At 37.9% G+C, this 24,579-nt stretch overlaps 2 protein-coding genes across 8 annotated transcripts in view; both read right to left on the bottom strand.

Annotated features, from left to right (window-relative positions):
• unc13a (unc-13 homolog A (C. elegans)) overlaps positions 1–8,841 on the bottom strand; it is a 79,142-nt gene extending 70,301 nt beyond the window's left edge. For all 6 annotated transcript variants that reach the window (XM_028443922.1, XM_028443925.1, XM_028443923.1 and 3 more), the window contains exon 1: positions 8,517–8,841. In XM_028443922.1, the coding sequence (XP_028299723.1) occupies positions 8,517–8,538 (22 nt within the window). In that variant the 5' untranslated portion in view covers positions 8,539–8,841. The remainder of the gene's footprint in view (positions 1–8,516) is intronic.
• Positions 8,842–11,014: 2,173 nt separating this feature from the next.
• Positions 11,015–23,981, bottom strand: hmg20b (high mobility group 20B). Of its 2 annotated transcripts, none has more exons than XM_028443933.1 (9): positions 23,914–23,981; positions 23,504–23,646; positions 20,210–20,410; positions 18,805–18,925; positions 18,648–18,700; positions 18,499–18,565; positions 16,777–16,992; positions 14,882–15,014; positions 11,015–11,463 (listed from the first exon to the last, which is right to left on the bottom strand). In XM_028443933.1, the coding sequence occupies exons 2-9, from the start codon at positions 23,603–23,605 to the stop codon at positions 11,451–11,453; spliced, it is 906 nt and encodes a 301-aa protein (XP_028299734.1). In that variant the 5' UTR covers positions 23,606–23,646; positions 23,914–23,981; the 3' UTR covers positions 11,015–11,450. The 2 variants fall into 2 exon arrangements, with proteins under 2 accessions (XP_028299734.1, XP_028299735.1); XM_028443934.1 differs by having other exon boundaries at positions 18,648–18,697.
• Positions 23,982–24,579: the final 598 nt, after the last annotated feature.

The following is a 24,579-nucleotide window of genomic DNA, read 5'->3' as shown; positions in this document are numbered from 1 at the left end:
AAAACGCTCTGATAACGAAGGAAATCAAAACATTACAAACCATTCTGGGAAAGAAATACAATCATTTCTGTCAGTGGTGGTACATCCATGATGTCCCAGGTATGTATTGCCTTTTGACCTAGTTCACGTTGATCAAAAGGCAATACATTCAAACAAGCCATTAATGCGATCAATGGATCAAAGTTTCATTTTAGGCATTCTGAATGATTTAGGCAAGAAACCTCTGACGAAGACAGGCAGTTGATAGTCGAAACATGTCAGGAGATAAACATTTCCTGAAAAACCTTGTCTAAATAAACAAAACCTCAACTCAAAGGCCCATGTTACGCTAAATTGACTTTTATGTGCTTTAAACATGATAAAAGTGCTATTTAGGCTTCATACACATGCCCAAAGTCTATTTTTCATTGATTTCCTCAATCGTTACTGAGAGAGTGATTTGCTCCTTTCTTACTGCCGGGTGAGCCCAAACACCTCGCTCCAATTTGATGACGCATTCCCACTTTTGTGACGAATTTGACGCGGCACTGAGCTGGAGAAGCCACGCCTCCAGGAAGCTCTCTGATGTAATTGGCATGTAAACAGACACACCCACGAGGGTGGAGATGGGTGAAAAATAGCATGACATGGGTCCTTTAACAAACCTTGGGTTGGGGCAAAGCACCTCAAACAGTTGAATTTTCTTTAAATAGAAGAAACGTATTGGTTTATTTTTTGTTTGTATATCTCAAAAGCACCATCATATGTGTCCTAAGAAGCTGCCACAACAAGTCGTTGATTAGACTCCAGACTAAAAAAGCCTCTCTCTTGAATTATTAAATAGCTTCATTTTCACTTCATGAGGGTCATTTAAAACAGTGAGAAAACCTTATATTTCATCTATAAACATTAGTTTTCTCTTAATCCACAAATGTTCTTTTCTTCTATCTGACTCATTCGCCATGTCTAAGAAGCAGTGTGTGAAAATGGTAAAAAAAAAAAAAGAGGTAATAATGTTGCCACTTAAATTATTTTCTCACATTGACACAAGCTGACGTCAAGGAGAAGGAGTTTGTTATTTAGCATTTTGTTATAGGGCCTCGGTTCCCAAAGTGGGGTACGCATATCGTCACTGGGGGCACGTGAAAAAAAAATAAAAAAGTAAAAGTCAGGGGCCTCTATGCATTGGCATAAATTACACATTGGCCTCTGTGAGACTGCCCTCTAGTGGTGACTAGATAATCTCGTACAAAAAAGCACAAACATGGCGAGAGCTACATTATTTTGCACTAGCTAAATGTGCTTGATGTCCTTTGCCACCACGTACTTGTGTGAAAGTGGATTTTAGGTTTTGACAAACATAAAAACTAAATATAGAACAAGACTTTGCATGGAGAAAGATTTAAGACTCAGACTCTCTCAAATTCAGCCAAAAATTGCAGAGTTCTGTTCATCCTCTCATCTTCACTCTTCCTCATTAAAGTTGTAGCGAGTTGTATTTCACAGTTTCAGGTGATGAATATGTTTATAACTGCTATATGTTCAAACAACAAATGTTTGGTAGATTTTTTTGAACAAAAAAAGAGAGATTATTTTTCACTGAAAATGCCAGATTAATTCATTAAATGAAGCGAACAAATGATAATTCTGAATACAATTTTTTATCACATCTTTACAGATTATTATTCTTTTTTATGATATATTATTCCTCAACAGGATTGGTCAAATTCAGGGATGAATTTCACCGTAGGGCTACATTGCAGGGTTGGGATCAATTACATTTTTCAGTTACAATTTCAAAATTTTCAATTATCCATGTTCAATTACAATTCAGTTACGATTGCAGTGACAAGCATTTTTTCCAATTACAGTTAAATGAAAAAGATTTTTTATCCTCAGAAAGTCAATTACAATTACGTTCTCAATTACTAAAGTTCAAGTACAATTAATGAGTCTGAAATAAATAACCTCGTAAAAGTTAACCTTCCTCTTGTGTTAGCTTTCTGTTAGCATCTTTTATGAAACTCTCGTGGTATGCGCACAAACAAACACTTAAACGCGAACACACACAAACACTCATGGTGCACGCACCCACAAACACTCATGGTGCGCGCACACAACTACTCATGCGCGCACACACACACACAAACACTTGTGGTGCACGCACACACAAACACTCTGCCTGTGCACACAAACACTTGTGGTGCACGCACGCACGCAAACACTCGTGCTAGCACACACACAAAAACTTGTGGCGAGCACACACGAAAACACTCGTGCGCGCACACACAAACACTCTGCAAGTGCACACAAACACTTGTGGTGCGCACACACAAACACTCATGCGCGTACACAAAGCTCTGCAGGTGAAGCAAACAGCTTTGCATCACGGTCAGTGACATAAATCCCACAATGCAACGAATGAGTAATGAAATTCGTTGCCAATGCTTTTAATAGTCCATTTTTATCGATTTTGTCGATTCGTTGTTGCAGCCTTGGTTGCTTAATCTAAAAATGCCTGCACAGCGTATGTGACAATGTTTATTATCATGGCACTGACAGTATCCAACAACATGACACAGAGATCACACCCACATCTCTGACCAGTTAATACCATATCTGGCAAAGGTTCCCGGTGACCTCCTTTCTACGTTGATTCTACATTCTTCTCACAGCCGCCTTAATAAAATATAGCATCAATATAAACATTGCCGCGGGTCCAAATAATACAGTGTGTTTGAACTAATGAGAAAATACCAGCGGAGACCTTAAATGCTATTGGGGTTGCTATGCCAACTAAGCTTCAGGATATAAGGGGACCACCGACGAGCCAGGATCTCAGCACTGACATCTGTGCAATCATCTCTAGCACTGAGCTGAACAGCATGGCAGCCTCTCCAAAAGCACTGCCAGAACGCTCACTAACTCCAACGGAGCAGTGACAAAATCACTCCTTTATCTTTTCTCAGCTGCTCTCGCACTATCAGGCAATGCATTTTATTACAGAGCAGCTTCCCACACTGAGAAGAGAGGCGACATATTATTTTTGCCTAAGTGTTGCGCACTCATTAGAAACTACGCTCCAGTCACACTAGTGAACAAAGATTGCAAATGAACCCCTATTTGTTCACGAGCATCTTTTGGTATAAAACATGACAGAAAAAATGAGTCAACGTTTGAACAGACATTATTAACGTATAGAGGCTGAATTTGATGAATATGTAGCTTAAGGACAGGGTTGGGGTCAATTACATTATTCAATTACAAATACGTCTTCAATTCTAAATTACGATTATGGTTGAGAACAGTAGAGCAAACTTTAGATGATGAAAAAATAACATAAACAATTAGAGAAAAACATGAAAAAAATGTATTCTGAAAATAGACTAAGTTGACTTCACAATGTTATGGCAATTTTTATATTCATCATCATATCGTCAAATGTGTGTTCATGTGTACAATTTGTCATGTTTTAATACATGATGACTCCATTACTCTTTACACTTTTGAACAGCTGAATCATGTTAGATTAAACAGTACAGATCGTATTGTACTCAGTGCAACACAGAGTCTCTGCTGAAGGCCGAAACTCAACCTCACATGCAGATATACACGAACGCACACACTATCAAGGATAGATAAGAGTGGCGCCCAATCTTCCTCATAATATACACGTCTTCATCATCCTCAAATGTTTCCACTGTTGGGCATCTGACTCCCCCCTTCTCCTCGCCTCAGGGTGGAACTTTTCTGTTATCTGTATAAAAGCTTAAGCTGTGAAACTGTTAGTTAGAGCGGGTCTTCTTGCCTTTTTGCTCTGCCACGAGCCTTTTGCCTTTCATTCTTTCAGGATGGAAGCTTCTTTTTTACTCCTTTTTATTTTATTTTATAATAAATCTTTTTTATAAAATCATCAATGCCTCGCCTGGACTCCATCATTCAACCAGAGCAATAAATCATGTCTCCAAATGAGGTCAACCGCAAATTTGCCGTGACAACAATTACATAATTTCATTAAAGGATGAGTGACAAAAAGGCACTTACACGTTTTATTCATCCCCAATTTATTTATGTATTTATTTTTGTTCTGTTTTTGTCTGTTTTGTGTTATATATATATATATATATATACAGTATACAAAAAATGCAGTGTACTTTTGATGACAGTTGTCTGTGAAATTGACATTTTGCTTGATAATTAATGCAATAAAGTATTAAGAAAAAAAAAAGACAGGGATGGAGTCAATTAAATTTTTCAATAACAAATACATCTTTAATTATCCATGTTCAATTACAAATGAATTACAATTACAATTATTATTTTTCCCCTTAAAGTAAATGACAATTGCACACTCAATTACTAATGTTCACATTCATTTAATCACAATTACTGAGCCTTTAATAAATCAGCCCATAAAACTTTACCTTCTTGTGTTAGCTTTCGATCAGCATCTCGTAGGTCAGTTTTAAACATGTCTTAAATCAGCTTTAAAATACACTAAAAAACATTATCTATCATCTAATTTGGTTTTCATTTCTTGGTTACCTTGTTAAGATTCCTAATCAATCAAAATATTGATGTGGGTGTCCGAGCCTTTTTTTGTCTGTTTACGCCTAGATTATAATTTTTTTTTTTAGATAGTAAAATGATCCTGAAGGGAACTGAAAGGTTGTGGCAAAACTTTAATATATTTTAATAATTATCAACTACGTACGTGTAAGACATTGAACTGTAACATGGTTCCACAGGTTTGCGTTTAATTAAATTGTAACAATTTTTATATTTCCACGCCAATTACAATTACAAAGTCTATTATAATTACAACAGCAACATATTTTTTTCAATTACAATTTAAATTATAATCAAAGCATAACTGTAATTAATTATCAATTACACAATTACAATTATAATTGACCCCAACTTTGCTTAAGGGTCTCCTGCACTCTGTTACTGAACTTATCGGTTATTCCTGCAGTAACTTCAGTAATTTCTTTCACTTTCTGAACATTTAAATGAAATCTAGGCCACACACTTATCTTTCATTACAAACCTCTGTTAAAATGCATTATGAGTATATCTACATATCCCTATTCTGTGTTCAAAACAGGGGATGGGACCTAGATAAGCAAACTGCTTCTCTTGTCTCCTTTTTCGGCATGTACAAAACAAAACAAAAAAAAAAAGGGGTAACAAAACTTCTGTGAATTCAACCATGTTGGAAATAAACTGAATAAATAAAAAAATAAATAAAAAATACATCCATGTACCCAATTTATTTTCAAATTGATGGAAAACGATGTTTAAAAACACTTTAAAAGGGGCGGGAACTCCTCTGATCCAATTCTATTTCAAAACAGAGAATTGCAAGTTTTAATAAAAACTTCAATTTACAAAACCAAGATGATTTCTGAGGCTTTTGCAATCAAAAAAAGAGGTTTACTTTTTAGGTGTTTTGAGGGTAGATCTTAAAGGGTAATTTTTGACATTGTTATGTCCATCTTAATGTTAAAATTTGCATTTTAATGTTGCTTTTCGCGCATTTTCGGTCTGATTTTCAGAGAATGACCATTTAAGGGTTGTGACGCAGCAGGGAGAATCCTGCAAGGATTCCTTCACTTTCACTGCAGAGCTGAAAGCTCACACTAATGACACCTACAACGTTAGCTAAAGCATCATCATTATTATCATTCCGAAGATGCCTCCATACTGTGTAGCAGCTAACTGTAAGTAAGAAGACTTTAGCCAATAGAGTTTCCTTATTAACGCAGAGCCAATGGTTCCGAGCCATAATTATGTCTGACACAGAAATCGTCACAACAACCATCTACAGATGTAGTCACACACAGGTGTTGTGATGAACCAAATGATGGTCGGTGCTTACTGCAAGCTTTGGATGCCACTGAAGTTTTTCCTCGGTGACCAAATTTAGGAACTTTACTTGTGATTATGAGATATAGGCATGAGAACGGTTGTAGAAGATATTGGTCTTCAACTGTTGAGCTAAAAATGAAATATCATACTCCCATTCATCCTGATCTTTGTTATGAATTCCTATAGAGCTGACTTATGAGAGAGCTAAGTACCCTGGACCATCACTGGGCTAATGCAGAGACTGACTTCTACAACTTCATTCTGTGTGTTCTGTACTACGACAATGGTTAACTGCTTTCCGGGGTAAATCACCATGGTAACTGATGCTGAACGTAATTATTTTCGCAGTTGGCACAGATGTGAGTGAATCACTCGCACTGTGTAATTTGTCAGCTGATGGAGCATCACTCATACGTTCGTACTAGAACTACATGAATGTAATACATGACGCAAAATATGCGCGTGATGTGTCATCCAACCGAAACAAAGATGGCGGCACCGGAGACTAACTAGCACGCGTGGCTCCTCCGAGTTTCAAAAGTGCAAGGCAGTGAAGACGCGCACTCGTTCGTCGAGGGTAAAAGGAAAGTTTATTTTTTGTTGGAAAAGCACTTTCTGTATTAGCATTTAGAATTTTGAGTTTAGGAAAAATGTGAATGGCAGAGTGTATATAGTTTAGTCTTTATTCATATACCACCTTGTGTATCCATGTCAGCGTTGGAGTCAATTATAATTGTAATGGCGTACATGGTAATTAATTACAATTATGGCACAATTATAATATAATCATAATTGAAAATATGTTGCTGTTGAAAACCTAATTGAATTGTAATTGACTTAAAAAAATACTTTGTAATTGTAATTGGCATGAACATTTTAAAAAAAACTGTCATTTACAATGTAATTAATAGGGGTGTCCCAATCCGATATTGATATTGGATATTGGTCCAATATCAGCCAGAAAACAAATGTCGGATTTATGCATCTAAAATCTCCAATTTAAGCGCTCCAATAAGTTTTTGTTGTTTTTGTCCCTGCCCTCAGTTGTTCCCACCATCTACTGACAGTAGAAAATAACTGAAGTGAACTTGAAATTGTTGACTATTGTTCTCTGTTTGAGTAACAGCACTTGGTCGAGCCTTTTCTAACATTACACACTACAAAATAAGTTCTAAAAGTATGTATGGTTCGTATCGGATCAATATCGTTATCGGCCAATACTTAAGGCAGCAATATCGGTATCGTATTGGAAGTGAAAAAGTAGTAATTAAATGCAAAACTGTCCAGAACACAAAGTGGAAATTAGGGATGTACTGAGAGAAAAAAGGCTCAGCCGGCCACACCAAAAATAATAATAAAACCAATATTTTCATGCATACGGAAGCCTAACACGGTAACCAAGAGATGAAAAACTATTTGATGATAGATAATATGTTTTAGTGTCTTTTACAGCTGATTTAAGACATGGGTCAAAACTGACCCGTTCTCATAAGAGATGCTAACAGAAAGCTAACACAAGAAGACGGTTAAGTTTTATGGGCTTTTTTTTAATTAAAGGCTCAGTAATTGTGATTTATTATAACTGAACTTTAGTAATTGAGAACCCAATTGTAATTAATTTCAGGGGGGAAATAATCATTGTAAATTTAAGATATCTGGAAAAAATGCTGGTCAACTTAATCGTGATGGAAGTGTCTATTGATACGGAAACGTATCAATAGCCTACGGGACTATGGGTAGGTTTTCTGGACCTTTTCTACATGTGGTTTTACCGTGTCTTGATGACATGATATATATATATATATATATATATATATATATATTTTATTTTTATTTTTTTTTCTTAATTTTAACATATTTAACCTTTAAAAATACATATACGAAAAAATAAACATTTTAGGGTATTTCCTGGGTTAAGGCTAAAATAAAAGGGTTAGCGAGGTAGCTAAAAATAAATATGATCTCAAATACAACTGACGGAACTTTAAGTCACGTGGTGCACCCCTCACGTCACCTAAACTGGCCAATGAGGGGCGCTGCCGTGCGTATGCATAGACTGGAAGTCTATTGATACGTTTCCGTATCAATAGCCACGGCAATCGTAATTGAGTTGCAACAGATCATGGATAATTGAAGACGTAATTGCAATTTCAAAATTGTAATTGAACCCAACCCTGATCCATGTGCATGTAAAGGATCCTCCTGTAATAATGACACCACTAAAAGGATTTAGAGGTGATTTTTCCCTTCCATCACGTGTGAAAATGGGATGCTGAGTCTCCACTTTATACAGTTTTTATATACATATAGTAAATATAAAATGCTTTGTGTGTTGTTATTATTATTATTATTAGGGGAAGTCCTGAGACCATCCATGGAGGGAAACAGACTTTCAGTGTGTTTGACAGCTGCTGCCGGAGGCAACACTCCACCGATCGATCCCAGTCAGGGTTGCCAGGTTTGGGATCAAATAAAGCTCCAGCTGTCATTTAAGAGCTGCCAGTGATGTAACTTTAGGGATAAAGACGTGTTCCAATCGATAACGGTCAAAGATTATGTGCCTCGTTGTCTGGACACACATTTCATTGGGTTTAAACAGTTTAGACAGCATTTCCATACATTTTGTTTTAGTACAGATTTTACTCCACAGTGTCTGTGTCTCTCACCTCCAACACACAGCAATGACATGTCTTTTCTGAGCCTTCGGTGCTGAGTCCGGCTTCTTCCCCAGGTTCCTGATGTGAGCTCAGCAGTCCGCTGGGTGAGATGGAGGCAGAGGAACCAGCAGGAGCAGGAAATGATATAAAAAAAACCCCAGGTGTGCAGGTGTGGGGATAGGCCACCTGTGTGCCGGTCCTCTGTGCTCCTTTTTACGACGTGTCTGCCGAGTTTCGAGTGTTTTCCAGCCCTGTTTGTCTCAGCCTCAGCTCTTCGGCATCCAGCACACAGCCATCTTGTTCAGCTTCAGCACCACCACCGTCTCGTGGACGCGTCCTGGCAGTGACGTCAGAGCGCGGGAGGTGGCGCGCGAGGGCAGGGTGGGAGCCACATCAGGCTAATGATGAGTGCTCCACAGCTCTTCATTTAAAATCCCATCAAACACACACTGAAACTGTTACACACAACTTATGATTTACTGACGAGACGACCCTCTGACGTCAGAGTTTCTACGTCATAAACATAGCCTTTTAATGTCAAAAAAAACATTTGTTAATGAACAAATATTCACTATGTTTACAGATCAGTTACTGATAAGTGGAACTTACATTTGACCAGATTTACAGTAATATTTGTAACATTGTTTTCTCATAAAAATATAATGTCAATGTTAAATCTAAATTCAAATGCTAAATGTGAAATCTAAATATTGAATCTAAATCTGATTGTTAATTTTACATGTCAAAGGTGAAACTAAATATTTAGCTAATATGCAAATTCACTGTTTGGATTTAGCATTTCACATTGTAAATTAGCTATTTAACGTTTTTTATTTAGATTTTTACGATAATTTGTTTTCACTAATATTGCTGTAAATCTGGTAACGTAACGTAAATGTGGTTTGTTGCTAAATGTTGCTGTTTATTTTATTCTTCGCAACTTTAGAAATCGGCGCCCCATATTATTTATGTTATTTACTTTTGATTATAAATGCACTTATTATATAGTTTTTGTGCCCTGGGTCATGTTTCATAACCTTGCATGAATCACTTTGAATGCCTTGTCGCTGAATTGTGCTGCATAATATTGTCTGACTTTGTCACAAAACAAACAAACAAACAAACAAAAGCATTCTGAATAATCATAGTTTAAACACAAACATTGACTTGGTCAGCTGCATGTTTGTGAGATATTTTGACACTTTGAAGACGGAGATTGGAAATTTTAACTCGTAAATTCCAATAACCGAGTTGCCTGGAATGCAGCGTAAGTTGTAATAAAGATCGCTGTCTGTGTGAGGGTCAGTGACTTCTCCCTTTCTATTGACAAACTGTTTATCCCATTGTTCATGGGCGACCGTGGCTCAGGTGGTAGTGGGTCGTCTTCTGATCGAGACGTTGGGGGTTCGATCCCAGTACCTGACTATGTGTCGAAGTGTCCTTGGGCAAGACACTGAACCCAAAGTTGCTCCCAGTGGTCGACTAGCGCCTTGCATGGCAGTCCTGTCCCACTGGTGAATAAGCTGATATGTAAAGCGCTTTGAGCCTGCTTCAGTGTGGTGATAAAGCGCTATATAAAATCAAGTCCATTCACAAAATAAACTGAGACTAATTGCATTCAAAGTTGCAATATGGATTCATATTTTCATTAACTAATGGAAAAAAGATTTGCCTGCGACTCTGTGAAGTAATAACTTTGTGGGAAAAGAAGATAAATAAATAAACTAATTTAGTAATAAGACATCCGGAATGATGGTCCTCTAAAGGGGCCTTCAGTAGATTGTGAGAAAAAGAAATACGCGTTCAGAAGTAATCTGTGTGTTTGATCCACACAAGCATGAGAAGAAAATGCACTAAAAAGTCCAACAAAGCTTTCATTGCCTGGAATTGAAAAGCAGGCCTAACTGCTGTAAAGCAGAAACACTAATACCGCCACACAACCATAACAATTAATATAAATATGAATAAAAGTCATTTTAATTGACAAGGCCTTTTTTTATCTTCATAATAATGATTTGCAGTTATATTTAATAATTGCCCTAAATCAGCTGATAAAGGCTACCTTCACAATTACCAATGTTTTAGGTTAAGGGGTTATTGAATTGTTCCTTTTCATGGGTAAGTATAAGTATCCTTTATTATCACTCCGCACATCAGTGTATTATCCTATAAGATCAATTAATATTAATAATATTGGTCAAAATGATCTTCTCTGATCCAGGATTTTAGTCTGAACCAACTAAGAGCTGGTAAAGAAACTAATTAAGGCCAAGGAAAAGATGTACAATGCCTTTTTACATCAACAGCACCCCCTGCTGGAAGGATTTGTCCCTTAAAACGCTGTAATTTCCTATTTTATTTTGATATATTTTAATCTGCTTCCTCCTAGTAAAAAATAAAGCACACGCAGAAGCTTTGGTAACACTTGTGTTTATCGATGTATTTAAAAAGAAATTACAAATATACAAATCTAAAACTGTAGACATGTGTTACCCAAACAAGGGCTCATCCCTTTCAGTATTTTAATCGCTCTAAACTAATACAAGAAAAAAAAAATGTCATTCATTGTAAACTCAAGATTTTGTCTTTTTGTATCAAACATTTTATCCTCCAAACTCTGCTGATAAAAAGCATAAGGGCTATCTTCAGATCAGATGATTGTTTTTTTTTTTTTGTTTTTTACTGTAAACATGAACAAGTGCCGCATAGATTCACATTATACAAAGTTAACCGTGGAGGCACGTGTAGTCCTCCACATGTTAAAAAGAACACACATATTCAACAAGAATCATGTACAAAAAGACATTTTCAGTTTGGTTCTCTTGGCTGTGCCGACCTTGCTAAGAATACATTTGTTGAATGGATCTAATTTGTCCAAATGCCAACGAGCCTGTTTTGTGTCCCTCTGATCCAAGAATGACCAGGTTTCTGACCCGAGGTTTCTCAAAACTTCTCACTGAAACACAAATAATACAAATTCAGTCAACAATGAATACAGGCAAACATGTTAAAGCAGTGATCCCCGAACTTTTCTCTGTCTTTGAGTGGTGTGCTTGGGTCTGTCAGCAATGATCATACAACACTGAATACGCTAACCCACCAATCAGTTGCAGCCAAGAACGGGAAGGGACAGTTTTCAAAATAAAATTGCCAAAACATACATAAAATTTTCTTCTTTTTCTTTACTGGGCCACAGACCATGGGAAGCGCTGCTTTAAAGTACTAAACAGCAACATTATGACTAGACTGTGCACATCAACAAGACAACTGGTAGGTTTGCTGCATTTGAAAGGGCTGCTCAAACTGTGTTATGGTTAAGGCTCTTGTAAAATTGAAATGGGTTTGATAGCATTCATTGCCATCCTTCTCGTAGTCCCTGTGAGGGTAATACAGTGTTTATGGGGTGTTTGGGGGGTCTTTCATCCCCCCCTGCTTGACGGCAGCCCAATACAAACTAAAGCTAGATTATCACCAGCCCCGTGGCTGCACATGGTTGTCTACAAATTCACTTTTCTCAAACTTATATCTTGGCGGAGCTAGCAAAAAAAAGGCAGAGAAGACCTTTGTCTAAGGAACGGAGCAACTCCATGCAGTGACAGCTCAGCAACACACAGCAGCCACACACACTGTCGTCACGGCAACAGGCATGTACAAGCACTCACAACCCAGCGCTCCATCAGGCAGCACACACACAAATATCCATCTATCCATCCATTTTCAGAGCCGCTTTGTCAGCACACAAACAAACACATCACACACATTTCCACACTCCCTTCCGTATTACTCCCACATCATTCATTTATTTTACTTGTGTGTCTTCCTCAGACTGTTCACATGGTCACATGTGACTATATGTGTGACAGCACCCTTAGTGTCACTGTTGTATTAGGATTTTTTTTAGGGGGAGCACTAAGCGCAAGTTACTTAGTTCTGCTTTAAGTGAGATTTAAACCAAAATAATAAAGTTTTTAAAAAAAAGCTGAATATCTGTTTTCAAGTAAATGCATTTTTGGTAACACTTAAGTTGAAGTTTTTATAAGGCTGACATTACGCTGTCATTATCTGTCAATAACATTAAAAAGGTGTCATGAAGGCTGTCAATAAGTGTCATTTGCTAAATTATGACATCTTTGGCTAAATTATGACACCTTTGGAGCTATGTTGGTATTTTTTTGGTTAGGTGGAGGGATCTAGTGGGGTTGGGGTTAGGGTTGGTAAAAAATAAAGAAGGGTTAGAGTTAGGGGTTAGGGCAGGGGTCACCAACCTTTCTGAAACCGTGAGCTACTTCAAAGTTACTGTATAATCCAAAGGGCTACCAGTTTGATACACACAGAAATACTACTACAATTTCCCAGTTTCACTTCAATTAGAGGGAAAGATAATGAAGACAGAGTTTGAATCTACTTAAAAAGTTAGGAAATACTTAAGTTTCAACATGCAACACTTTATTTCTCTTTCATTTATGCCATTGATTCATTTTCAAACTACCACTTCTGAAACGTTTCATTGGGAATCATCATGTTCCTGTTTTACTCTTCACTAACTACTCTTTTAAGGCTCTATTCTTCCATGCTGCGCTCTATTCTCCCCTGCACTTAAAGCCTGGTTCATAGTTCTGTCTCTGGACCTACGGCATCAACGTGACGCAGAGGTTGGCCAACTGTACTTCTTTGTCGAGGGAACGCATCGCTATGCGATTAGCCGCCATGCCCCTAGGGGGTTGTGTCTGTGTGTGGTTTCAGACGAGCGTTACAAAGCCCTTGTTTATCTTCCAGTCACAGAAAACGATGTTTTATAAGCACCTTAAAATATAATTTATTTCTGGATTATTTCTTACCTACTGTACATAACTATGTAAGTCAGTCACTGCGCGCCTCCATCCCAGTTACGCACTCTGGGTGGAGCGGCCCTGAAATGTGGGGATTCCCATATAAATCTGGCCTTGCGCGTATTCTCCTGTTTGCTTAAGTTCTTTTCCTCTTACGTGCTTCTGAACCTGGAATAAGTGCAGCGCCACGATAAGGTGAAACATTGTATTGCACAAGAAGTTTGGACTTAGTTACAATTGAAGCCACATACACTCATAATATTGCAGAAGAGACTCCCAGAAAGAATCTATCTAAACTGACACTGTCACGGGGATGGGCGGAGTCACACAAGTACGCCAAAGGATTGACCATCACTGTTTCTAATATGTTCACATATACCAGTTCTAGACGGTTACATTTCATTATATTTTATCTGTGCCATCCACTCCTTGCCATGGAAGGGGGTGAGAACAGTGTTGTGGAGCTGATCAGCTGTGTGTGTGCCGCGGTGCGTGCGTCAGCTGCTGCAGCTCGTTACAATGAAACTCTGACAGACGTCGGACTGATTAAACTAGTTTAACACCGTGTACAACATAAAGCCACAGTTTGATCCACTACAAGACTAAATAAGTGAAACATTGATGATGACGACTAATGTGTGCTGATCATTTCTGAATGCAAGAATGTAAGAAGTTTATAAAATCAGTCTCAGACAGAAAAATGTGTCCGATCCTCACCCTGCAATGATCTGATCAAATCATCATGTTACATTGTTTATCAACGAAGGCGTTTTAAAAATTAAAAGTGCACTTTATCATTCTCACAGATTTCAATGATTTTTACAAGCGTTGGGAAAACTCTATGTTCCATGATTTATAAACAGCCCAAATATAATGACATCACGGCCCAGTCCGCCTCCTTTGCTTCAGACCGCCTTCACTCACACACTACGCGCTTTTGGTTGATTTACGCGTGGTGGGCGTGTCAGGAACCTGGACCGGAGAATACGCGCAGGTGAGAGGCGAGTAACCGCAGGTGCGTAAAAATATGTGAAGTCCCGAGCGGAGAATAGGGCCCATAGTAACCAAAACATGTTCTTACAATGCAAAAATAATGTAATGTTTCATGAAACTCTACTTTCTTTCTTTTTTTACTTTTTAGAAAAAAACATCCCAATCTAAACACCAAATCTGCAGCATCTTTAATGAAATCGTATCTGCAATACTTGAACACATCTGTCTGAATGTTTCAGTGAAAATAAACATTTAAAGATGTTCTTTTTTTTTTTTAACTTATCAGGTCCAACAGTATTTAACTCTACTAAACTACTTATCTTTGTGAGTTTGAAGCCTGGTAAATCATTGTTTTTTAGATGGAGTTAACTGGTGACTAGTGCTGCTGTTAGAACAGGTGTGAGAACACTTCACATGGTCCATGCGGGCTACCAGGGGCCCGCGCGCACCGTGTTGGTGACCCCTGTGTTAGGGTAACGAAGTGTTAGGGTAGTGTCTAAAACTTTAAGTAAAGTGTTACCAATGTTTTTGACTCAGTACTAAAACATTCACCTGTCCAGATGAGAGACGACATCACAGAGCTGGCTGAGCAGAGCACGATGTTTGTGGGGATTCCCCTCCAGTACTCCACTGAGTCGACTCAGGTAGGAGTCCAGGTTTCCAATAGAGGCGGTCTCACCTGTGACTTTTAAGGGTCAACACAAAAAGTTCTTTACAATCATCCTCGACGAATTTGAATTCACTGTACAGAATGTCTCGATAAATGAATGAGTCAGCAACAAATAATGAGCACAAAAGGGAATCGATCACATGTCCTTAATCAGTGGTTCTCAGACTTTTTTTTGCTCAAGTACCCCCTTTTCTCTTATTTCTGAATCCAAGTCCCCTCTTTGTCTGATTGCAACATTTTTCTTAGGAAACTATTTAAAAACAACTGCAGAGTAGGGGTGTGAAAAAAAAAATCAATTTTACAATATATCGCAATTTTTTAGGTGCCGATTTATTATTTTTTCTGATATTTAATTATGTATTTTTCACATTTTCGTGATTGTGTGTTTTCTACTGCTGGAGACATAGTCACTTTTCAGCAGAGCAACCTAACTACTGGGCATGTTGACCAGATCCTGTTCCTACATGAAAAACCTTAAAAATTGTGTCACTTCCACACCTCCACTCCAGTAGATGGTGCCGTAGAGCCACTTTACTGTGCCGCACAACACCATTTCTGTAGTAGAGGCAGTCACAGTGGCAGAAGCAGACTGACTCAAATCCCAAACAACATGGCTAACAAAATAACAACGCCTCCACAGTACAAAGCTGACGTTTGGAACTACTTTGGTTTCCAACTTAAAGGGAGTAAAAATGAGCTTGATAGGGACAACGCCGTCTGCAAGATTTGCCTCGCTCCCAGGAAATATTGTGGGAACACGACTAACTTACGAGCTCAGCTAGCAAGACATCATGCCGAGGTGTTAGCAGAGAAACAGCCGCATCTCTACGTTTAATTTTGGTATTAACTGGGTAGAATATTGCAATATATCGTGATAATATCGTATCATGACCCAAGTATCGTGATACGTATTGTATTGCAACATCCTTGCCAATAATCACCCCTTCTGCAGAGCATAATGATGGAAAGAAGGAGTGATAACACACATTTTAAAGTATATAATGTTGTAAATAAGTGGAAAGAAACAGTATTTAGGGCAGTGCTTCCGAACCTTTTTTTGGATAACCTCATTTTGATATCAAGAAAGACCTTTTTTTTTCTAGAATTAGTTTTGAGCTCAGATATTTATTTTTTATTTAACTAGATTTTGATTTCACAAAGTAAAAGTATAGAAATACAGTTTAAAATTAAGGAATAATATTTAAAAAATGTAAATAATTCATCTAAATTATTCTGAAATTTCAGGGGACCCCATTTAAACTCCAGGTGACCCCACAAGGTAAAAAAAAATGCTGATTTAGTGCTTCCTGAATAGATTTATTTCTATAGTTTCTATCATTTCCGGTCATCTCAGACCTGGGGTGGGACCAAGGCTGACACTTTATTTGTTAATTTTCCACCATCTCTCTCAAGTACCCTCTGCAGTGCCCTTGCGTACCCCTAGGGGTACACATACCCCAATTTGAGAAACACTGTCCTAAATAATAATAGGCAGTGGCTATCCGTAAGGTTGCCATATCAATATGCCGACATTCTATCATTCTACGCAGCACCCCTCATTGGCCAGTTTAGGTCACGTGACTAAGACTAAACCTAACCCTAAAAATTGTTCCAATATAGGGTTACAACCTAATCCTAACCCTAAGACGCTACGTACGTGTACTTGGGTAAATGTACCAATAGCACTGGGGGTTGTCCGTACGGCAACCGTATGAATAGACACTTCCATAATTATAAAGCCTCTGCTTTCACTGAATCAAATGTGAACGTTGCAGACCTGGCAAGGGGATGGCTGAGAGACTGCTGACCAGTTTGTGTTTAATGGCCAGCAGGTGTTGGTGCAGGGCCTGCGTGCGCTTCTCGTCCTGCCCCAGCTCAGCCTCCAGACGCTCCTTAGCGTTATACATGTCCTTAATGTGCCGCTGCAGCACGGCGTTCTGCTCCTCAAACTCAATGTTGGCCTTACGAAGTCGCCGCAGTTCAGCTTCTCGAGCTGGAAAAAAACACACACACACACACACACAAGAGCCAAAAGTGAATCAGAGGAGACCGCTACAGCTTTCTGACTACAGTATGTAGCTCCATGCTGCATTGGCCACACTACTGACCACATAGGATATCAGCTCTTGGGACAGTGGTTCTCAAGCTTTTTTGGCTCAAGTACCCGCTTTGTCCGAGAACGCTATTTAAAAACAACTATAGAGCATAATGATGGAATGAACGAGTGATAACACACATTTAAAAAAATCTCACTGTAAATAAGTGAATGAAACAGTATTTAATGCTTCCTGAATAGATTTATTTCTATAGTTTTTATCATTTACAGTCTCTCCCTCCTGATGTGGAACCAACACTGACCTTTGTAGTTTCAGTTCATGTTCTAATCAACATCATTTCTATCATCATTTTGTGTGTTTTTGGTGTCATTTGGTCAATTTTGTTATTGTTTGTCTCTTCTTCTTGTTATTCAATATATTTTTCTCTTATTTTGTGTGTGGTTGGTATTATTTAAAGTATTCTCTCTCAGTGTGTGTGTTTTCGGTGTCGTTTGGTTTTTCTTATGTCGCTTTGTATGTTTCTGTTATTTTTGTGTATTTTGTAGTGATCTTGTGTGTTTTTCTCTCATTAAGTGTGTTTTTGCTGTCGTTTTGTGTGTTGCTGGTAATAGTACGTGTTTTTCTCTCTTAGTGTGTGTGCCCTGGGTGACATTTCGGGCGACCGTGGCTCAGGTGGTAGTGGGTCGTCTTCTGATCGAGAGGTTGGAGGTTCGATCCCAGTACCTGACTATGTGTCGAAGTGTCCTTGGGCAAGACACTGAACCCTAAGTTGCTCCCAGTGGTTGACTAGTGCCTTGCATGGCAATCCTGTCCCACTGGTGTGTGAATGTGAGAATGATTGGGTGAAGGAGCTGATATGTAAAGCGCTTTGAGACTGCTTCAGTGTGGTGATAAAGCGCTATATAAAAATCAAGTCCATTTACCATTTCGTGTATTTTCTTGTTGTTTGTCTGTTCTTTTTATTATTCAGTAATAGTATATTTGTCTCTTATTTTGTCGGTTTTTCTTGTCGTTTTTGTATGTGGTTGGTATTAGTTAAAGTATTCTCTCTCAGTGTGTGTGTTTTTGGTGTCGTTTGGTTGTTTCTTATGTCGTTTTGTATGTTTCTGTTAATGTTGTGTGCTTTGTAGTGATCAAGTGTGTTTTTCTCTCATTAAGTGTGTTTTTGCTGTCGTTTTGTGTGTTGCTGTCAAGAGTACATGTTTTTCTCTCTTGGTGCATGTGTTTTTCGGTGTCGTTTTGTGTATTTTCTTATTGTTTGTCTGTTCTTTTTATTATTCATTCTATTAGTCTCTTATTTTGTGTGTTTTGCTGGTAATATTTAGTATAATTATCATTTTTCACTAAAAATAAACATGATAAGACCCTATATTTTAATGCTTTCATTGGTTTATTTTCATCTCTCCCACTCTCTCTCTCATACTTGTAATTGAGAGTGTTACCTTTGTTCTGATCGAGGAATTCCTCTGTGAAAATAGGGATGTCAAATCTAGTTGAAAGGTCTGAAGCCTGCAACAGGAATAATAGGAAAAAGTCATTGCCGTCATCAGTGAAAAGCACATAAAAGGAAAGTGAGTGATTTTTCACTCGCCTTTGTGAAGGACGACCCTGGAGTGCTGCTGCTGTTCACTGATGGAATGTCTTCTGAAAGGAAAGACAGATGCTTTTTATGGACGAAGAGCAGGTTCCTGTTACCAGGAAGGAGCAGCATGAGGTTTGATGACCAAACAGCCAATGGCAGCGCTCACCTTTTTTGATCCTCTTGTCTTGTATCTTTGCACTAGTGAGCTGATAGGCCTCTGTTTGCTGGTACTCCTTCAGTTCCTGAGCGTACTGGACCTTCTCCCGCTCAGCCTCGTCCAAATATCGCTGTTGGTGGAAAGTTTTACCAAAACAAGCTTAGCCCCAGTGTGTTTTCTTCCAGACCCATTTAAAATAACTTATCTTAGAAGTAAAGGGACCAGGGTTGGGGTCAATTACAATTACACCTTCAATTATCCATGCTCAGCTACAACTCAGTTATGATTACATTGACCAGCATTTTTCCATATTTTTTTATTTATGTGTATACAAGGCACTTAAATATACCAGGGAACATTAGCGTCAGCATTAAATGTTCAATTTTCATATTTAAGAACAAATAACAATTACAAAAAATAGAATAATTAATGTGGGAACTTAAACATATAGGAGTAAATAAAATAAATAACTAATAATGTTAAAATGAAATAAAAATAAAAAAATAAATGAAAAAAAGAAAGATGCGTTTTTTCAAATTGCAATTAAAATTAAAATTTTCCCATAAAAGTCAATTTAAACTATATTTTCAATTACTAAAGTTCAATTACAATTCATCACAATTACTGAGCCTTTAATAAATAAGCCCATGAAACGTATCCTTCCTCTTGTGTTAGCTTCCTGTTAGCATCTCTTATGATAACGGGTCAGTTTTGACTCATGTCTTTTAAATCAGCTGGAAAATACACTAAAAAAATATTATCTGTCATCTAATTTATTTTTCATCTCTTGTTTACGGCTTCCTAATCAATGAAAATATTGGTATTAATATTTTTGGTGTGGGCGTCTGAGTCTTTTTCCTGTCAGTGTACTAATCCCTAGACAACTTTTTTTTTTTTAAATGATAAAATGATCCTGAAGAGAACTAACAGGTAAACTGGATAAGAAACATATTCTATGAACTGGTAACTACATATGTGTAAGCTATAGAACTCTAACATGGTTCACCAGTTGTGCGTTTAATTACATTGTCAATGACAGTTTTTATAGCTATCCCATGCCAATTACAATTACAAAGTTAATTTATCTGAATTCAATTACAATTCAACTACGATTACAGCGGCAGCATATTTTTACAATTACTATCAAATGCTACCTTGGTATTTCAATTCAGACTTGTTGATGGAGAAAGAAAAAAGAAGTTTGACTTGATCATCGTAAAATCCTGCTTTCTAACAGATGACTTTACAACTAAACCATCAACATACTAGATACGCTCCTGTATTATTGCTAACTACACAAAGAAATAGTCTATAAATCAATAACAGCACATGCGTGTGTACAAAGTAAAAGTCGTCTACACTGTATGTAATTGATCTCTCACCACATGTTGAGTTTTGAACCCACAGTTAATACCTGTTTGTCGTTTGGAGCCAATCGCGTCCACTCTGCTCCGAGTCTTTTGGTGATTTCTGGAAAAGGTAAGTCTGGGTATCTGGTCCGCATGTGTTCCCGCCGTTCGTTCAGGAAGCGAACGTATCCGGTTACTGGTGCTTTGGGCCCGTTGGGCAACACCTTCTTTCTTTTCTTTCCTTTGGGCCAGCCTCTCTTTTTAGGCTGCAGGGAAAAGAAAAATGGAGTTGAAAAAAAAGGGTAAAGAAAAAAAAAAAGAAGTAGCAGCAGTGCATGTTGTTGGATGGGTTCAGGAGCCATGAATAAAGGCTGTACACGTACAGTCAATAAATAACCTAAAGTCCTGTCTAATGTTAAAATGTAATGTTGTGCGGCTCCTGAAGTAAACACACAAAATGCATTTTAAAAAACATTTTTAAAAGATGATAGAAAAATACACAAAATGACAACAAAAATGTACAAAATGACTCCAAAAGGATAAAAAAAAAAAAAAAGAAAAAAAAACAAGAATATACAAAAAGACTGCACAAAATGATTCCAAAAAACACACAATGGCACTAAACACACACAAGATGAGAATAGAGTTGCACAAAATGACTCCAAAAACACAAAAAACAGGAACAGAAATACACAAAACAACTCCTAAAACAAACTGAATGACAGCAAAAAAAACACAAAAAGACTCCAAACACACACAAAATGACATGAAAAAAGACACCACAAGATGACAATAGAATTGCACAAAATGACTCCAAAAACAAACACAATGCAAAGCGGCAACAGAAATACACAAAATAACTCCTAAAACAAACTAAATGACAGCAAAAAAAACACAAAAACACACCAAATACACACAAAACAAGAATAAACAAAAATAAAGAAAATGATACAAAAACACAGAAACCCTTTTTCGTTCCTGTATTAATGCTGAGATTGTCAGAGTGGGTTCTGTAAAGCAGTGATTCTCGACCAAAGGACTGAAAACACATTTTAGATTGTTCATAACATGTTGCTTAATAAATGGGGACCATTTCAGAATGCACCTTTGCTTATTTGCACAAAGAGAAAGGGACAAGTTTAAAATTGTCATTATTTATAGATTATTTTGTCATGATTTCCCTGTGTTTTTGCTGTTATTAATTTAAATAAAAGTTTATCCGTCTGACTCCAGCCTTAAAGCATCTTCTGGTAGAACCTTGATTTATCAATTAATAGAACTTTAGCTCGTTAGGCAAATGCACTATTGTTGTGTGTGCATGTTTACACAATCAGTGATGATACATGAATATCTGTGAGTATCCCATCGCCTCATTTATTGTACCTGACAAGGTTTTGCTTATCAAACTGCAATTAGACTGGATTTTGTGATGGATTAAGAGAAATGCAGGGATGAGATCAATTACATAAAATCACTAATTACTGTTCAATCTAAGGCTGTGAAAACAATCGATATAAAATCGAAATTGGATTATTAATTGATCGCGATTTTTAAACAGGCAGGTGACAGCATGAAAAGACAGCAAAGTTGATAAGGACATAGTCCCTTTACAAACTGTTGTAAAAATTGTTTTCAAACACGTTTAATGTAATAGACCCCTTCTATGACCTCTTCTTTTTTAAATGTGAGGATCTTGAATGGGAGTTTTTTTTGATTGGGTGGTTTGTTATTTTATCATTCCCACAGGGGATTTCATTTTATTTATTAAAGCTTTGAATTGCACTTTATTCCATCCATCCATTCATTCTCTTCCTGTTTTCAGGGTCGCGGGGGTCTGCCGGTGCCTATCTCCAGCTCACACTGGGCGCTAGGCAGGGGTACACCCTGGACAGGGTGCCAGTCCATCGCAGGGCAACACACAGACAGACAAACACTCACACACACATTCACTTCTATGGGTAATCCAGAGACTTCAATCAACCTAACCCATGTTTGTGGATTGTGGGAGGAAGCCGGAGTACACAGATTAAACCCATGGGGAGAACATGCAAAACAAGACCAAGAGTCCACCCCCAGGGCTTGAACCCAGGACCTTCCAGCTGTGAGGTGGCCGCGCTAACCACTAGCCCCCAATTTCCACTGGATACGGCTCCACTACGTTACGTAGCTGATAGGTTTCACTTTAGTCTATGTGTTCATTTCCACTGGGTCTGGTGCGCTGCGTATCTGCTCCGTCATAGCTCCGACAGTCCAGATCCCTCTGGCAGAGATACACAGGACTTCTATTTCTGGCAGCTCAGAGCAAATATAGCCAAACAGGAAGTTAAGCACATACTCAACATTAAAACATCTGGTTACTTTTCAAAATAAAACACTTCAGATCATATTTCAACTAAATCACCAAAACGTCATAATGGGCGGGGCCAGGCCTGGAGTCAACAGGTAAGAGGTTTTCAGAGGTCATTGATGACATCATGGACCTGTTTATTTTTTTGTTGTTGCGTTTATAACACATACCTTTAACTGCGTTCTCACGTGATAATGTAAATATTGCGAGAACTTATCGGTCTTGTGACGTCAGTCGTTTGACCGAACTGCGCCGGGGAAGCCCGACTGCAGCCTGCATTTCAGGGTGGCGCGCACAACGTTCAATAAACCCTGACCCATATCTATTTTGTATGCCTATAGAATTATCTAACATAAAAATGTTTATATTGCACGATTTATTTATTTTGAGGTTGATTATGTTTAACTGTATAAGAATCACACAGCACAATAGCATGCCACATCGAGCTCCGCCCCGAACTGCAGTCAGTGGTACTTGCTTACTCAAAACGCAACCGGTGGGGATTGCCGGACGGCGGCGCAAAACTGGATCGGAGCCATAACGCTGCGGAAACGTATCCAGTGGAAATTCAGGGTTAGCCACTGTCCGATTTCACATAGCGGTATAAGACACACAGGTGGAAAATCGGATTCACAAAACAGCAATTTGTTTTCTCTTTTCCAATTAAAAGAAAATACTTGAAATATTTCAATCCACTGTCTTTTTTTTTTAAAACAGGAAAAATAAAAAATAAATTAAAAAATCGAAAATCGAGTTTTCAAAGTAAAATCGTGCAGCCTTAGCCCCAGCTCACAGAGGTTAAGAATCACTGCTCTGAAAGTCTGCGTGCTTTTATTTTGACACGTGTAATCTAATGCTTTGATTAAATTGAAGCAATGAATTAAGAATGTGTGTTTGTTCTGCTGTGGGTAAACAGATTAACATGTCATTATTATCTCTGACTGCTAATAGTGGGGATGTGATGGTGAGTAAATGATGCTGAGGAGGTTGATGGTTCTATGCTGGTCAGCACCTCTTCCTGCGGTGGATCCGCTGCCTGTGAACCTCTGGGCAGCTGCTGCTGCTGCTGCTGTTGCTGTGGTGCATCACTTTGCTCCTGTTTTATTCCTCCCATGGTCCCAGTCCACACTGCGGCCTTTTGATCCACTTCACGATCTATACAGTGACGGACAATCGAGGTTTACAATTAGACCATGAGTTGAATATAGCCATATTGGCTGCTAACAGCTCGCTGTAGCTAACGCTCAATAGACAAGACACACAACGGAAAAAAATATATACACGCGCACAGCCAGCTATTTCTATGTCAAAAGGCAACATGTAAACATGTTTTATTTCACCAGAATAAATACATTTAAACGAGAAAACGACGGCATTTAAGACATACGTTTAACTTTAAGGATAAAACGTTTTATTTCTCACCCGATAATGAATCTCTTGGCCAAACAGGAAGAGCAGTCAGGAGCAGGGGACACTCCTGATTGGTTGGTTTCAGAATCTACATCACTAAACCCCGCCCCCAAGCTGCACCGACCTCAGTGTACTTTTACACTACTTTACTTCGCTGGATCAGAGTCAATTATAATTGTAATCGTGTAATTGATAATTATTTACAATGTTGGCGTAGTTATAATTGTAATTAAAAAAAAATATTATATATACATATATTTATATACATACAAACCTGACAAACCTGCTGTTTGGTGTCCTGTTATTTTCTTTTACTTAAAATAAGCACATCTAAAATGCTATTAATCAGAAAATATGCTTGAACTGATAAAAAAAAAAAAAAAAAAAAACTAAAGTAGCACTAAAATATAGGTGTGGGGTGACATATGATATTAGGCTCACTATAACGATGCAGGAACATGGTTTTGGAATGGAAAAGACATTTACCAGTATTAAATACAGTTAAATGCTTTGAATTGGTTAATTCAGCACAAACATACAGTAGGAATATGATCTTTTCCTTAAGTGAATATAAAATGAACAAACAACACCAGTCCTTCCTATTTAAAGTGGAAAATGTGTCTGTGCGAAAAACACACTGACAATTCTCACCAGTCTAAACTTAAAACTTAATCATGT

The sequence above is a fragment of the Gouania willdenowi genome, chromosome 4, assembly GCF_900634775.1.
Source record: "Gouania willdenowi chromosome 4, fGouWil2.1, whole genome shotgun sequence".
Classification (NCBI taxonomy): domain Eukaryota; kingdom Metazoa; phylum Chordata; class Actinopteri; order Blenniiformes; family Gobiesocidae; genus Gouania; species Gouania willdenowi.
This window is presented reverse-complemented; position numbering and strand designations above follow the sequence as displayed.